Raw genomic sequence first — 17,208 nt, forward strand, 5'->3', positions numbered from 1 at the left:
CCTCCCACAAGTGTGTACTCCGAAAGAGTGTTTAGTGCCGCCGCTCACCTTGTCAGCAATCGGCGTACGAGGTTACATCCAGAAAATGTGGAGAAGATGATGTTCATTAAAATGAATTATAATCAATTCCTCCGCGGAGACATTGACCAGCAGCAATTGCCTCCACAAAGTACACAGGGAGCTGAGATGGTGGATTCCAGTGGGGACGAATTGATAATCTGTGAGGAGGGGGATGTACACGGTGATATATCGGAGGGTGAAGATGAGGTGGACATCTTGCCTCTGTAGAGCCAGTTTGTGCAAGGAGAGATTAATTGCTTCTTTTTTGGGGGGGGTCCAAACCAACCCGTCATATCAGTCACAGTCGTGTGGCAGACCCTGTCACTGAAATGATGGGTTGGTTAAAGTGTGCATGTCCTGTTTTGTTTATACAACATAAGGGTGGGTGGGAGGGCCCAAGGACAATTCCATCTTGCACCTCTTTTTTCTTTTCTTTTTCTTTGCATCATGTGCTGATTGGGGAGGTTTTTTTGGAAGGGACATCCTGCGTGACACTGCAGTGCCACTCCTAGATGGGCCCGGTGTTTGTGTCGGCCACTAGGGTCGCTAATCTTACTCACACAGTCAGCTACCTCATTGCGCCTCTTTTTTTCTTTGCGTCATGTGCTGTTTGGGGAGGGTTTTTTGGAAGGGACATCCTGCGTGACACTGCAGTGCCACTCCTAGATGGGCCCGGTGTTTGTGTCGGCCACTAGGGTCGCTAATCTTACTCACACAGTCAGCTACCTCATTGCGCCTCTTTTTTTCTTTGCGTCATGTGCTGTTTGGGGAGGGTTTTTTGGAAGGGACATCCTGCGTGACACTGCAGTGCCACTCCTAGATGGGCCCGGTGTTTGTGTCGGCCACTAGGGTCGCTAATCTTACTCACACAGTCAGCTACCTCATTGCGCCTCTTTTTTTCTTTGCGTCATGTGCTGTTTGGGGAGGGTTTTTTGGAAGGGCCATCCTGCGTGACACTGCAGTGCCACTCCTAGATGGGCCCGGTGTTTGTGTCGGCCACTAGGGTCGCTAATCTTACTCACACAGCTACCTCATTGCGCCTCTTTTTTTCTTTGCGTCATGTGCTGTTTGGGGAGGGTTTTTTGGAAGGGACATCCTGCGTGACACTGCAGTGCCACTCCTAGATGGGCCCGGTGTTTGTGTCGGCCACTAGGGTCGCTAATCTTACTCACACAGCTACCTCATTGCGCCTCTTTTTTTCTTTGCGTCATGTGCTGTTTGGGGAGGGTTTTTTGGAAGGGACATCCTGCGTGACACTGCAGTGCCACTCCTAGATGGGCCCGGTGTTTGTGTCGGCCACTAGGGTCGCTTATCTTACTCACACAGCGACCTCGGTGCAAATTTTAGGACTAAAAATAATATTGTGAGGTGTGAGGTATTCAGAATAGACTGAAAATGAGTGTAAATTATGGTTTTTGAGGTTAATAATACTTTGGGATCAAAATGACCCCCAAATTCTATGATTTAAGCTGTTTTTTAGTGTTTTTGGAAAAAAACACCCGAATCCAAAACACACCCGAATCCGACAAAAAAAATTCGGTGAGGTTTTGCCAAAACGCGTTCGAACCCAAAACCAAAACACAAAACCCGAAAAATTTCAGGCGCTCATCTCTAATATATATATATATATATATATAAATATACACTGCTCAAAAAAATAAAGGGAACACTTAAACAACACAATGTAACTCCAAGTCAATCACACTTCTGTGAAATCAAACTGTCCACTTAGGAAGCAACACTGATTGACAATCAATTTCACATGCTGTTGTGCAAATGGAATAGACAACAGGTGGAAATTGTAGGCAATTAGCAAATTCGCCACTGGCGCCCTGTGCCGTAGGAGGGCAACAACCCAGCAGCAGGACCGCTACCTCCGCTTTTGTGCAAGGAGGAACAGGAGGAGCACTGCCAGAGCCCTGCAAAATGACCTTCAGCAAGCCAAAAATGTGCATGTGTCTACTAAAACGATCAGAAACAGACTCCATGAGGGTGGTATGAGGGCCCGACGTCCACAGGTGGGGGTTGTGCTTACAGCCCAACACCGTGCAGGACGTTTGGCATTTGCCAGAGAACACCAAGATTGGCAAATTCGCCACTGGCGCCCTGTGCTCTTCACAGATGAAAGCAGGTTCTCACTGAGCACATGTGACAGACGTGACAGAGTCTGGAGATGCCAAGGAGAACGTTCTGCTGCCTGCAACATCCTCCAGCATGACCGGTTTGGCAGTGGGTCAGTAATGGTGTGGGGTGGCATTTCTTTGGGGTGCCGTACAGCCCTCCATGTGCTCGCCAGAGGTAGCCTGACTGCCATTAGGTACCGAGATGAGATCCTCAGACCCCTTGTGAGACCATATGCTGGTGCGGTTGGCCCTGGGTTCCTCCTAATGCAAGACAATGCTAGACCTCATGTGGCTGGAGTGTGTCAGCAGTTCCTGCAAGATGAAGGCATTGATGCTATGGACTAGCCCGCCCGTTCCCCAGACCTGAATCCAATTGAGCACATCTGGGACATCATGTCGCGCACCATCCACCAACGCCACGTTGCACCACAGACTGTCCAGGAGTTGGCGGATGCTTTAGTCCAGGTCTGGGAGGAGATCCCTCAGGAGACCATTCGCCACCTCATCAGGAGCATGCCCAGGCGTTGTAGGGAGGTCATACAGGCACGTGGAGGCCACACACACTATTGAGCCTCATTTTGACTTGTTTTAAGGACATTACATCAAAGTTGGATCAGCCTGTAGTGTGTTTTTACACTTTAATTTTGAGTGTGACTCCAAATCCAGACCTCCATGGGTTAATAAATTTGATTTCCATTGATCATTTTTGTGTGGTTTTGTTGTCAGCACATTCAACTATGTAAAGAACAAAGTATTTCATAAGAATATTTCATTCATTCAGATCTAGGATGTATTATTTTAGTGTTCCCTTTATTTTTTGAGCAGTGTTTATATAAAGTAAAATAAATAGTAACAGAATAATAATAATAATAATAAATAATAAAAGTATCATTGAGTATAGTACAATGCAATTATGTAAACATTTTACAATCTCCTATTTAATAGCCCTGTGACTCTGTGCCTGGCCCTCTAACGCTGGGCGGAGTCACAGCGCTGGGCGGAGTCAACTGCATCTGCTGCAGAGAGCTACCCCATACCCTGTGTCAGCTGCAGTCAGGTACAAGACCCTACCTACAGTATAGGGAGGTGAGGATGGCCAGTGGTAGCAGAAGTACACCACGGCGGCCACTGACAGCATCTACAGGGAGGGGAAAAGCACTGATACGGAGGGTACTTGCAGGCAGTGGGTGGTCGCCCGCAGCTCCTCTCCCGCCTCCACGCCACACCTGCCGCCTGACACCCACACCCCAGGGAGAGGGCATTAGCTCAGGCACCGCGATATGAGCATCTGCAGCATACAGACAAGGGCTGCCATGCTAAGCGGTAAGCAGTGCGGAGCATGTGCAGTGGGACCGCGCCTGGACGGGACACGCACTGATTACCATTGCACCTGCGCCGGTGCTCCCTCCGTCTGCAGCCTAAAGCAGCGCACCACTCCTCTCCAGGGAAAACACCATTCCTGGCGGGTGACAGCCAGACCCCATGTCCCCTAATAACAGCAGCTGCCGCAGCTAGACAGTTTGGAGGCATGACGCCCATCAGACGGGACGGACCATGTAGAGCGCAACGGGGCCAGGAAGGAATGCTGCCCACGACCCATTGCTGCTGAGTCGAAGCTCCCTCCCTCTGCAGTCACCATCTCACAGCAGCAGCCAGGAGGTTAGTGCCCGCCACGACCCGCACATCCTTATGTCACACATACCTCACACATGAGAGCAAAGGTACACACACTGTGACGTCACACCAGTACCCCATGCCTTCATCTGCAAAGTACTCCCCGTCATTACGCCCTATCACCCTCATCCTGCTCTCTAACTGCCTGCCTGTGTACTGACCCTCACCCCTCTTACACCATCACCAACCCTCACTAACTGCCACAGAGATTAAGTGCACTGATATCTGCTGTAAAACCTACAGCGCCACCCGCCCTTCCAACACCTGCAGCGCCTCTGGACCCCTCCCCATCCGCCGCACCCCCGCACCCGCCACTCCCACACCACCCCTGCACCCGCCCCTCCCCCATCCGCTGCACCCCCGGACCCATCCCCCATCCCCTGCACCCCCGCACCCACCCCTCCTGCAACACCTTCGGACCCACTACCCCACCTGCAGCACCCGCCCTTCCACCACCTGCAGCGCCTCCAGACCCCCTCCCCCATCCGCCGCAAACCCCTGCACCTGCCCCTCCACCACCCGTGGCACCCCCACCCACTGCACCTTCGGACCCCTCCGCTACCCGCAATGCCTCCGGAACCCCTCCCCCATCTGCAACAGCCCCACACCTGCCCCTCCCCCATCCACTGCACCCCCGGACCCATCCCCCATTCCCTGCAGCCCCACACCCACCCCTCCCGCAACAGCGACACCTTCGGACCCACTACCCCACCCGCAGCACCCGCCCCTCCACCACCCACTGCACCTCCGGACACCCTACCCCACCCGCTCCTCCACCACCTGCAGCCCCTCCCGCATCCACCGCCCCCCTCCCTCCCCCACCTGCAGTGCCTCCAGACCCCCTACCTCACCCGCAACACCCGCACCCTTCCCCACCCGCAGCGCCTCCGGAACCCCTCCCCCATCCGCAACAGCCCCTCACCCACCTCTCCCCCACCCACAGCACTCCCGCCCCTCCAGCACCCCCGGACCCCCTCCCCCATCCGCTGCACCCCCACACCAACCTCTCCCCCACCCACGGCGCCTCCGGACCCCCTACCCCACCCACCCCTCCACCACCTGCAGCGCCTCCAGACCCCCTCCCCCATCCACCGCAACCCCCCACACCTGGCCCTCCCCCACCCGTGGCACCCCCACCCACTGCGCCTTCGGACCCCCTCCCCCATCTGCAACAGCCCCACACCCGCCACTCCCCCACACACAGACCCTCCCTCCCCTGGATCCCTTCCCCCATTCGCTGCACCTCCACTCCCCCACCCACAACGCCTCCACACCTCCTACCCACCCGCCGCACCCTTCCCCACCTGCAGCACCTACTGAACCCCTTACCCATCCGCACCAGCCCAACATATGCCCCTCCCCCACCCACAGCGCCCCACAGCCCCCTCCCCCATCCGCTGCACCCCCGCACCCACACCTCCCCAACCCGCGGCGCCTCTAGACCCCCTACGCTACCCGCCCCTCCACCACCTGCAGTGCCTCCGGACCCCCTCCCCCATCCGCCGCACCCCGCACCTGGCCCTCCCCCGCCCATTGCACCTTTGGATCCCTTACCCACCCGCGCACCAGGCCCTTCCCCATCCGCACCGCCTCCATAATCCCTCCACTATCCACAATAACCCCGCACCCGCCACTCCCCCACCCACGGCACCCCCGCACCCACCCCTCCCCCTCCCACCATGCCCACCCCCGGACACCTCCCCCATCCACTGCACCCCCGCACCCACCCCTTCCCCATCTGCAGCGCCTCCGGAACCCCTCCCCCATCCGCAACAGCTCCGCACCTGCCATACCCCACCTGCGACACCTCCGCCCCTCCCCAACCCACAGCGCCTTTGGACCCCCTCCCCCATCCGCTGTCCCCACTCCCCCAACCCCTCCCCGTCGCAAGGGACTATGCCCCCTTCACCACCGGACGCCCTTTCGTTGTGCAATATTTAAACACTAACAAAACTAGGAATGCAGGTAATACTCCATATAATACATATATTGAACCCCAGAAAGGCGTGCAGGGGTTAAGGGGGCGTAGCTCCTTCCGACGGTGTGAAGAGCGCCCGTAGGGCGCAATGAAGCACCTAGTTGATAATATTAGTTGATTAAATAGTTTTGCAAAACATTAAGTAAAAACAAATACAGGAGAATTTTATTGGCTTTGTATTCATATATAATCCACTTTGTATGACCATTTAGCAATACTTGGCATTGTTTACCTAAAATTGACATGAACAATTTCACACCCGCATCTACTGTATGTAACAAAACAGCATAGGCTAGTTTTCCCTGTGATCATACTGCCCTCTTGTGGATACATTAATTATTTACAGAGGATTGTGAGAAGGAATGAGTGATGTTTTCTCAAGTATTAATAGCAGCCAATGGTGACAGCTTTGGTGGTTTATAGTACAGGTTGAGTCTCCCTTATCCAAAATGCTTGGGACCAGAGGTACTTTGGATATGGGATTTTTCCGTATTTTGGAATAATTGCATACCATAATGAGATATCATGGTGATGGGACCTAAATCTAAGCACAGAATGCATTTATATTTCATATACACCTTATACACACAGCCTGAAGGTAATTTTAGCCAATATTTTTTATAACTTTGTGCATTAAACAAAGTGTGTCTACATTCACACAATTCATTTATGTTTCATATACACCTTATATACACAGTCTGAAGGTAATTTAATACAATATTTTTAATAACTGTGTGTATTAAACAAAGTTTGTGTACATTGAGCCATCAGAAAACAAAAGTTTCACTACCTCACTCTCGCTCAAAAAAGTCCGTATTTCGGAATATTCCGTATTTCGGATATTTGGATATGGGATACTCAACCTGTACAACATTTGAGCAGTGTCATATTGTCAGATGTACTAAGGTCAAGAATGAAATTCTGCAAAACAAATCATAATGCAGAAATATATTCAGTAAATAGGAATAATGAAACAAGCCTTACCTTCTATAGAAAAAAAGAATCTTCCCCAAAATTAGTAACATGTTCTTCTCAGCTGGGTAGTACTTTCACTGTAAGACTTGCTCAGTTCTTCTTAATTAGCTCCAATATGTTAATGTGTCAGTGCTGGGCATATACCATTCATCTCTTGCAGGCAACATAATATATTGGGTTTTGTTCACAATTTGATACATTGCATTGTACTGGAAGGATCGCCAGTTCATTGTTTGTGCTTTCGCCATTGGAATAAAGATTTGTACGTATAGATTATTTCGCTATAAAATATATTAATTTTTGAGCACTCATATAACTCTGGTTAAACGCATCTGGGCAGTAAAGGGACCTCTAAGCTGTGAATCTTTTGTCATAAGCGCTTCACCTTCAGATACTGTATTACTCCAAAAAATAGAACATTGGTGGAATAATGTTTTGCACTTTTCATAAAAGCTTTGTTGTCATGTATCCTCGCTAGTGCACATAAAAGCTCTGTTGTCATATATCCTCGTTGGTGCACATGAAAGCTCTGTTGTCATATATCCTCGTTGGTGCACATAAAAGCTCTGTTGTCATATATCCTCGTTGGTGCACATGAAAGCTCTGTTGTCATATATCCTCATTGGTGCACATAAAAGCTCTGTTGTCATGTATCCTCGTTGGTGCACATAAAAGCTCTTTTGTCATATATCCTTGTTGGTGCACATGAATGTAGATTGACAGTACACAAAAGCCAGATAAGATAGGAGACAAATGCGAGATATGTATGTACTTCTGTACAGAAGCAATATACTGCCTGCTTAGCAGGGAATCTACGTGTATTTGTTTGTCCTGAATCATGAGACTGTTTACCAGGCAAAGCTCTCCGATTTGCTGTGTTTTAAAATCAGTAACAAAATTACTACTGCAGAGCACCACTGCAGCGAACGTCCCTAAACATAACAATTGGCCTTGTTATGATATATTTAGTCCTTCGTGCCTCACATGTGGTTCAGTCCATTCATTAAAAATGTCATGCTGTGGCAAGCTGAAGCAGGATTGAAACGAGAGAGAGAGAGAGAGAGAGAGAGAGAGAGAGAAATTTATGAATAAAACTCCAGTATTGTAAGATCACTGCAGATAAGAAAGTAAAATATTGAACAATGGTGGTCGTTCCGAGTTGTTCGCTCGCTAGCAGTTTCTAGCAGCCGTGCAAACGCTATGCCGCCTCCCACTGGGAGTGTATTTTAGCTTAGCAGAAGTGCGAACGAAAGGATAGCAGAGCGGCGGCAACGTTTTTTTGTTCAGTTTTAGAGTAGCTCAAAACCTACTCAGCGCTTGCGATGACTTCAGACTGTTCAGTTCCTGTTTTTACGTCACAAAACACGCCCTGCGTTCGCCCAGCCACGCCTGCGTTTTTCTGCCACGCCTGCGTTTTTTCTGCCACGCCTGCGTTTTTTTGAACACTCCCTGAAAACGGTCAGTTGACACCCAGAAACGCCCACTTCATGTCAATCACTCTGCGGCCAGCAGTGCGACTGAAGAGCTTTGCTAGACCTTGTGTGAAACTACATCGTTCATTGTAATAGTACGTCGCGCGTGCGCATTGCTCCGCATACGCATGCGCAGAAGTGCCATTTTTTTGCCTCATCGCTGCACAGCGAACGAATGCAGCTAGAGATCAACTTGGAATGACCACCAATAGCAGTTATTTAGTGTGCAATATAATTGTTTGCATTCCTAGCTATTAAATCAATCAACAGTTTAAATATACAATATGTTTTATATATGATTTTGTGTTTTTCTTTATTCACAGAAGAACAGTTTCAATCTTTTCTTGGTTGCGCTCATTGGCCCTGATTATGAGTTGGGTACAATTTTTTAAATGTGAATGGATTTTGTGATCTTTAGCAATCTGCACAGTAATCACAGTTTAGAACATCTGTGAGCTTTGCTGCTTCTCAGCCCCAGGTGAAAGGCTTTACTGGGTGGCAATGGGGCACTGGCACGTAGAAGTAGCGTCCTGTGGAGGTTATCGTGTCCGTGGTGACAGAGTTCCAGGATATTCAAAGGTGAGCTAATGCGGAAGTCTATCTGACTTTACCGGATTTCCTGCAATAATGGTGGGGATCAGGGGCGAACGCAGATGATAGTATTTCTGGCTTTTTTCGTAAGCCAAGGGCTGGGGACAGTGCGGCTTTGTAAAATGCAGCCACCTCAAAATACAGGTAGTGGCCACTATTGTGACATCTTTACGCCCGAATCGAGCCCATTACAGTATTTCCTTCTGTTTAATCTTTCATATTTGTTTTTCCCTAAAAGACAAAAATGGTCATCCACAATAGGTCCCAACCCTAAATTCAGAAATTTGTTACTTTCAAACATATTTTGAGTTTTACGTTTTGTACATGATCTTTAAATGTAACTCACCATACTTGTATATGGCATTTTTACTAGCCCATCTAGAAATGGGTGTGGTTCATCAAATCGACAGTATCTAGGTCGACAATGTTTAGGTCGACCACTATAGGTCGACAGTCACTAGGTCGACATGGATGGAAGGTCGACAGGGTTTCTAGGTCGACATGTGCTAGGTCGACAGGTCTAAAGGTCGACACGAGGATTTTTTTTTTTTTGGTGTCGTTTTCTTCGTAGAGTGACCGGGATCCCAAATTAGTGCACCGATTCGCTTGCCATGCTTCGGGCATGGTGCCTTCGCTCCGCTACCACTTCGCTCGGCACAGATTACCATTCCAATCGTAGTCCACGTGGATCGTTAAGTATGAAAAAATTCAAAAAAAGAAAAAAATGTGAAAAACTCATGTTGACCTTTAGACCTGTCGACCTAGCACATGTCGACCTAGAAACCCTGTCGACCTTCCATCCATGTCGACCTAGTGACTGTCGACCTATAGTGGTCGACCTAAACATTGTCGACCTAGACAGTGTCGATCTTCAGACCGGATCCCCTAGAAATCATGATAATGAACAAGACCCTGCTACCAGGGGTGTACTTAGGGGTGAGTGCGCCCCTAGGCACAAAAGTAACGGCCGCACCACACCTACCTATTTTTTTTCCATTGGTTATAGTTTTTATTTTTTATTATATATACAAATTTACTAAGTAGGACATCTTACGGGGGAAGTATGTGCATGCACTACCCATTTACACTCAATTCAGGATGGCATATGGGGGGGTAATTCCGAGTTGATCGTAGCCCTGCAAAATTTTGCAGGGCTACGATCATGACAACAGACATGCGGGGGGACGACCAGCACAGGGGTATCCCGCCCCGCATGTCTGTCTATCCCTTCCCCGCAGAAGTGCAAAAGCATCGCACATAGGCGATGCTTTTGCACTTTAGGAGTAGCTCCCAGCCAGTGCAGCTTTAGCATGCTGGCTGGGTGCTACTCGTCGCTCCCTGGCCCGCAGCGGCTGCGTGTGACGTCACGCAGCCGCTGCGGCCCGCCACCCGCACGGTCCGGCCACGCCTGCGTTGGTCGGACTGCACCCCCATAACGGCAGCCAAACGCCACCGTGCCGCCCCCTCCCGCCCAGCGACCGCCTCTGCCCGTCAATCAGGCAGAGGCGATCGCAGGGAAATGACGGCCTTCGGCCGTCCGGCATGCGGCGGCGCACTGCGGCGCCGGCGCATGCGCAATTCCGACCCAATCGCTTCTCTGCGATAAACTGCAGAGAGCGATCGGGTCGGAATGACCACCATGGTACAGTACAGTGGAAATATTTTGCAGTTACTGGTACTTTTTGGGCTGACAGTACCAACACAATCATCCAAGTGCCGCCCCCAAACAAGTGCTGCCCCTAGGCACGTGCCTTACGTGCCTAATGGGAAATTCGCAACCGCTTGCTACACTTTTCCTTTTACAGACATATATGTGTGTTCTGTACATTAAAGGGCCTAAACCTAAACACACTCTAATCTCTTTGTTCCTGAACAAACAGTATGATGGGAGACCTTGTCCCACCTTTTTTACAGTAAAAAAAGGATTTATAATATTCTGAAGTGATGATAAAATAAGACTTACCCAGCATGTGATCTAAGACCATAATATAAACGCTAAAGAAAAAAATAAGAACAAAAATAAAAACTAAAATAAAAAGGGAGAATAAAATGAAAAGAAGGATTATTAGTTACACATTTTTTTTAAAGAAAGTATCAATGACACTTTATTAGAGTGAAGCACTAACATGTTCTCATGCAGTCGCTGTAACACATATACGTACTGAACCAGAAGTTCAAACTTTCAGCTTAAAAAACAAACATAATTTTTTTTCCACTTTACAGTCACTCTTCCTCTCCCATCACTGTATATACTGTGACAAGTGATGCAGCTTTAGAACACAAGCATTGGAAAAGTTTGACTCTTTAAGAACCGTAATCCTGTTATACCATAAGAAAGTCAGGAGGATTGAGACTAGTCAAAATAGGTAAAAATAGAATACTGTAATTCTCAGCGCTAATTCCAAGAGACGCTTAAGAGACACTTCAACTAATACCCCTTTCAGACCGCCAGCTATGAACACGGGTTATTGGCACATGAACGAGCATAACCCGTGTTCATGTGCGGTCTGAAAGGTGCCAGGGTTGAAATACCAAGTCGAGCGACCCGGTATTCCAACTCGGGTAGCGAGCAGGGTTGAACACATGTTCAACCCGGCTCGCTGTGCGGTGTGAACGGGAGCCAGGTAGTTGCGACCCGTTTCGCGTTCACTGTGTATGGACAAGCGGCGCTTGGAGATCTCCAAGTGCTGCCCCTACTGCGTCACTGCTGATGTCACCAACCCGGCAATATGCACCCTGGGAACTCCTGTGTCAGGCTCCCGGGTGCGATCCGCCTCAGGCGGTCTGAAAGGGGTATAAGTGTGATTTGCGATCATATTGTATGAGATATTGGGTATGGGCTTACTGTATGCACATAACCAGTATATACATTGTGCCGGAGTCTACTGTGCATGCGCAGGTCTCCGGAAACATGGCGTCTGCCATGACCCGGAGACCAATTTGGCTAGCACGCATGTGCGGCGGCCATTTTGGTGTCGATTTCCGGTCGGGATCGCTGCACCCGCCGCTGGACTCCGGTAAGGTAAGTATTTAAATGCGTGTGGGGCCCCCTGGACCCAGGGGCCCATGCGCATCGCACACATTGCACCCATTATAGAAACGCCAATGGTTGTGATATGTAAAGAGATTTGTAGAACAAGTAGCAATATGACTATAATATCTGTGCTCAGACATTTCAAATGCCCCATCTGGAGAGGAAGAGTAACAGGGGGAATAACAGCAGTCACAAGTACAACTCCGAAAACGTGTGTAAAAAAAATCAAATAGGACAAATGATTTGTTGCTCAGCGGCAGAACTACCAGCGGTGCAGCTGGTGCGTTGCATCAGGGCATCTGCCGCTCATCAGCACCGTCACAGCTGTAGGCAGCTGCTGCCCATCTGAGATTTTCCGGATAGGTGATCCCGATGCTGCTGCAGATGCAATCAGCCCAGCGCCTGTATAAGAAGCTGGTAAGGCTCTTGCTGGTGACCGCTAACATTAATCATGTATACCAGCAAGTGGTGGCGCACTGCTGCAGTGTAGTCAGTTCCCTAGTGTTGATCTCTCTCCATATCCAGAAGCCAGTACCAGTGGTGGGGAGCTCAGCCGGCTCCTGTTGGTGACCTCTGATCCTACAGTGCTGCGAGCAATGTCACACTCACTACTGCTGCTGCATGGTCAGCTGAGCCCTAGGAAGCCTGCCTGACCCCCACCAGCCATACGTCTTACTGTGAAGCTGCAGTAGAGCCCAGCTAGCCAATTTACTATGGCTGTGGGCTCCAGACCCTCATGACCTGCTGGGAGTGCTGTGACTGCAGAAGTGCCTCCATGACTAATGCAGAGCCATAAGGGGGACACTTCAGAACTCCTGAGGAACTGGTTTTCCCTTTACCTTGGATTCCAGCACCCATTAGAAAATACTTTTTTGCCAGTTATTATCCAATTACACCCCATTGTTCCTCCACCTACCAACTGGACAGTGTTATTTCCCCATTGTTATTCGGTTTGCCATCCTGCATGCATGTCACCCTCTGCTCATCATTCCCTGCCTCTGCCTGGTACCATCTGCCCATCGCTCTCTGCCTTTGGTCGTCAACCTCTGCTGTCTGCGTCTGCCCATCACCCTCTCCCTGTCACCCTCTGCTTCTCCTCCCCATCACCATCTCCATCTCCCTGTTGCCCTCTACCTGTTACCCTCTGACTCTGCCAATCACCCTCTCCCTGTTACTGGTGCTGAGAGGGTTGGGGGAGGGTCACTAATTACCCTACCCTCCCATCTTGGAAACAGGTCCCTCCACCACGGCTGACGCCATCTTCCCAGTGACATCTTCAAATATCACTGGCAAGATGGCACCGAGCAAGGGAGGGGGGATCCGCATCCCAGAGCAAGAAAGGTAGGAAGCAGTTGTGTTTGTGTGTCCCCTCTCCGGCAGCCACCCCCATCATGCCTTCACTTGATTTGAATGGAGCCCCAAGTAGAGCTTGCGGGCCTGCTCTGCGGCCATGCAATTAATATGTTTTTTTTTATATTGATTATTTTTAGGACACGTTGACTGGCCCCATTTTAGGCCATGACCCCCATGCTAGTACTGGGGCCTGACGTGGCTCTCTACAACCCTGCCCCATCAATCGCTGCCTCTGGCTGTCAAATTCTACATATCACCCCTTGACTCTCCCCATCGCCCTCTGCCTCTCAACGTCACCCTCTGCCCTTCATCCTCTGCTCATCATCCCCTGCCACTGTCCATTACCCTCTGACCATCACCCTCTACACATTACTCTTTGCCTCTCTTTGTCACCCTCTGCCTCTGGCCATCACCCTCTGTCCATCACCCTCTGCTCATCACTGTCTGCCTCTGCCTCTAGTTTAAAGGGGGCTCCACTCTCAAGTTCTGCCACTGTTGTTTAGAATATGGAAGCACCACATCTATGTTTTAGGGTTCCACAAATATGAAATATTGTAATAAAGGATTCTGATGAACACCGAACCGAATACAAACAATAAATTGCATATTAAAGGTAAGCAGGAGGGTCCAGGGAGATGGTGCAGACCCACAATTTTCGATCGCACAAGCAGCCCAGATAGGTTTCTATGGGGGCCGCTAAAAGGCCAAATTTATCAAACTCCATAATGCAAAGCATTACGGAGTTTGGCCCCTGTAGAAAATGTCATTTTAGATGGCAACAGCCATTGTAGCCTACAGGCTTCACACTGCACATGTTGTTGGGAGAGGGTTGCGTAGGATCCCTACCAGGTCCTCTCCACTCGCACATGCTTGGTATGATGACAGGACATGCGCAGTAGCTCAGGAAGTAAAGTGATTGCATTATCAATTACTTTACTTCTAATACAGTACATTGTAGGGACAGGATCCTATTGGAGCCCCTGTCCCTGGATGTGATTAACGTTATATCTAAGCGATTCTACATTTCTTATTGCCTGCAAAAGGAAATTCTAATTATTGGGGATCAATTCCCAATAATACATAAATATGCCCCTTAATCTTGAGTTAATTTACTGCAGCCTTAATTTAGAATATGATATGGTTCCGCGAGCCACAAAAACAAGCGCAGAGTCTCTAAACACAATAACAGCAACGACAACTTACAGGACAATACAGATCAAAGTCAACAACATGCCACAAAGCACTCCATGCCTCAGAGATGCCGCATTACCTTCTCTTCTAATTCTTTTATTTGTCTCCTCTGAAATTCTAGTCTTTCTTCCAGCTCCTTTATTCTCTGAAAGACAAAGTGCATCAATACTGTGACATGGCAATCGCTGTTTGGGTGAGGCCAAGCTCTGTGGTCGGGGCATATTTCATTGGGATCGGTATGCGAGTCCGGCGGACGGGATGCTGACGGTCACAATACCAACGCTGGCATCCCGATGGTCAGGATCCGGACAGGGGTGAGGTAAGTATTCAAATTACCCCCAACCCTAACCCTCCCTTACCACAGCTTATCCATAACCTCCCCCCACCGGGCCTAACACTAACCCCCCCCTCAGTGCCTAAACCTAACCCTGCAGCCCAACCCTAACCCCTTCCCGCAGCCTATCCCTGACACCCCGGGGTGGCGCCTAAACCTATCACCCCACCACCACAGCTGGACCCCAGCCCTCCCGGATAAACTTACCTTTCAGGATTCTGGCTGTTGGGACTCCGGCGTTGGGATCCTAATCTGTTTCGGATTCTGGCGTTAGTGTTCTGATGGGTGTTGGGATTCCGGCGTTGGTATTTTGACTACCGGGATCCTGACAGCCGGTATCATGAACATATACCATTTAATTCTCTCCTCACGGGCTTACAAGTATACTGTGCAACAATTACACTTTATTTGTTTTATTAGAATATACGCTAATTCTGACATCAATTTTTTTTTTAAGTTTGTGGTATTTTTAAATACAACATATAGCCATTTGGAGATATATACAGTATGTACCGCTTTGAATCAATGTTCCATTGTTTATTGTAGGGGAGCATCTATGTGCTCATTACTTGCGTGACCAACTGCAGCAGCACAGCATAGAGAAATATAAGGAGACATGTGACAATCATGTGCGAGCAATCATCAGCTCCTTCAAATGGTATTTAGATCTCAATGAGTTTTACTGCTGCGGTCAACAAATCTTCACCTGTCCCATGCCAACAAAGGAAGTGTATGTCATTTTTGCTTAAGAGCTTTTAAACATCATGGTGTCTCAGCCAGCAAAGCTGAGCATTATATATACTGTATATATACAGTATACAGTATATATACTATATATATATATTGGACTAATTTGTCGCTACATGTTCTTGTACCTGCTGCGCATGCTGAATGATCTCCATTCGCTCACGCAGGATCTGGGCGTCTCTTTCCCGGAGTTCACTCATCACCTGTCGCTTCCACTGCTCCACTGCGCACTTCAGCTTCTCCTGCTCTTCTTCAGAAAGTATGTGACACATCTTGGCTCCCGTCTCCTGCTGTAAGGCGTCGTATAGCATGGCCTCCAGCTCCAAGATATGCTTGTCAAAAATAAAACATGGTCCTCAGTGAGTATTTATTAGAATTACAAATACACTATTATTTGCTTTGGCAATAATAATTATAGCTGCATTATATACTTTTGAAGTAAAATGTAGCCTTAATTCAGTTACATAAGTAGTGCTCACTTCTGTATTTTACATCTCGACACATTGCTTAATTTTAGCTCCACCAGTTTCTAGGATAATTTGCAATTCCTGTTTATTCCTGTTTCTGCTGCCTTATCATTGAGCAGCAGTATCTAAATGCAGGGGGCCGTAACCAGTGCCAGATTTAACCCTGTGGAGGGTGGCCCCTAGGCAGTCGAAATCTCAGGGGCCCCATCGCAAACTATCTCTTAATACGTTAATTTTACCAACCAACAGTCTACGATCCGGAAACTGTCATGTAAATCTGATGTCTATGGTTTCTGTACTGTAAGTTGTTAATGGGTACATTACATTAATACAGTATTTTCTCTATACAGTCTTTAATGTAAAGTTTGAGTTGATGAATTTTTTCTATCTTTTGGAAACAATTTAAGAAAGTTTGATTGCAATTTTCCCTCAATATCAAATCAATATTAATTTGATACGTTGTCGCAGGGTCCCTAAAAGGTGCGGGGCCCATAAGCCAGAGTCTACTCTGCCTATTTGGTAATCCAGCACTGGCCGCAACCAACAGCGGGCCAGGATGACAGTCTCCAATGGTGCAAGTTGGGGGTTAAATGGGGCACCACCCAGCTCAGCAACCAATACATTTTTATCTCTGGGGGGCTTGCGGCTGCCCCGAAGTCAAGGAAGGCTCTCCGCAAATAACCCCGGCCTTGCCTTTTACTCCGATCACCTAGCTCTGGGTTCCGTCACAAGCCTCAATGATGTTGTGACTCGGGAGTGCAGAGACTATGACATAAAAACTCAGCTGAGCAAGTCCTTCACTTTGACAAGCGTGCCTGGTTTCCTAGATCGCTACTGTTGAGACTTATAACTTATAGACATGCTAAATTATAACTGGTCCTTAACCACTTGACTGGCATACATGTATGGGATACGACCACAGGCGGGAGTGCGTTACATGACCAGGTTATATCCCATACGACTGGCACTGCCTGCTGCTTCCTCCGTCTGTGCAGAACGGTTTTCCTCCTGCTGCTGGAAGTGATGTTGCGGTCTGTGACCATCGACATCACTACCGAAATCGTGCCACCGAACATCATTAACCCCCCCCCACCAGCTCAACAATGCTGATTTCTGCTTGCACTGAAAGACACATCATGGATATACAATATGTATAAACGTTATAGTTATTTAATTTCTATTATTCAGCTCAGTAATACAGCTTTTGCT

The 17,208-nt window shown here is 48.6% G+C and overlaps 1 protein-coding gene across 5 annotated transcripts in view; it reads right to left on the minus strand.

The window, feature by feature from the left end:
• JAKMIP3 (Janus kinase and microtubule interacting protein 3) overlaps positions 1-17,208 on the minus strand; it is a 377,626-nt gene that overhangs the window by 53,382 nt on the left and 307,036 nt on the right. For all 5 annotated transcript variants that reach the window (XM_063962183.1, XM_063962186.1, XM_063962185.1 and 2 more), the window contains 4 exons: positions 15,661-15,864; positions 14,531-14,596; positions 10,837-10,899; positions 6,820-7,837 (listed from right to left, as the gene is read on the minus strand). In XM_063962183.1, the coding sequence (XP_063818253.1) occupies positions 10,849-10,899; positions 14,531-14,596; positions 15,661-15,864 (321 nt within the window). In that variant the 3' untranslated portion in view covers positions 6,820-7,837; positions 10,837-10,848. The remainder of the gene's footprint in view (positions 1-6,819; positions 7,838-10,836; positions 10,900-14,530; positions 14,597-15,660; positions 15,865-17,208) is intronic.

Source organism: Pseudophryne corroboree, chromosome 3, assembly GCF_028390025.1.
Source record: "Pseudophryne corroboree isolate aPseCor3 chromosome 3, aPseCor3.hap2, whole genome shotgun sequence".
NCBI lineage: Eukaryota > Metazoa > Chordata > Amphibia > Anura > Myobatrachidae > Pseudophryne > Pseudophryne corroboree.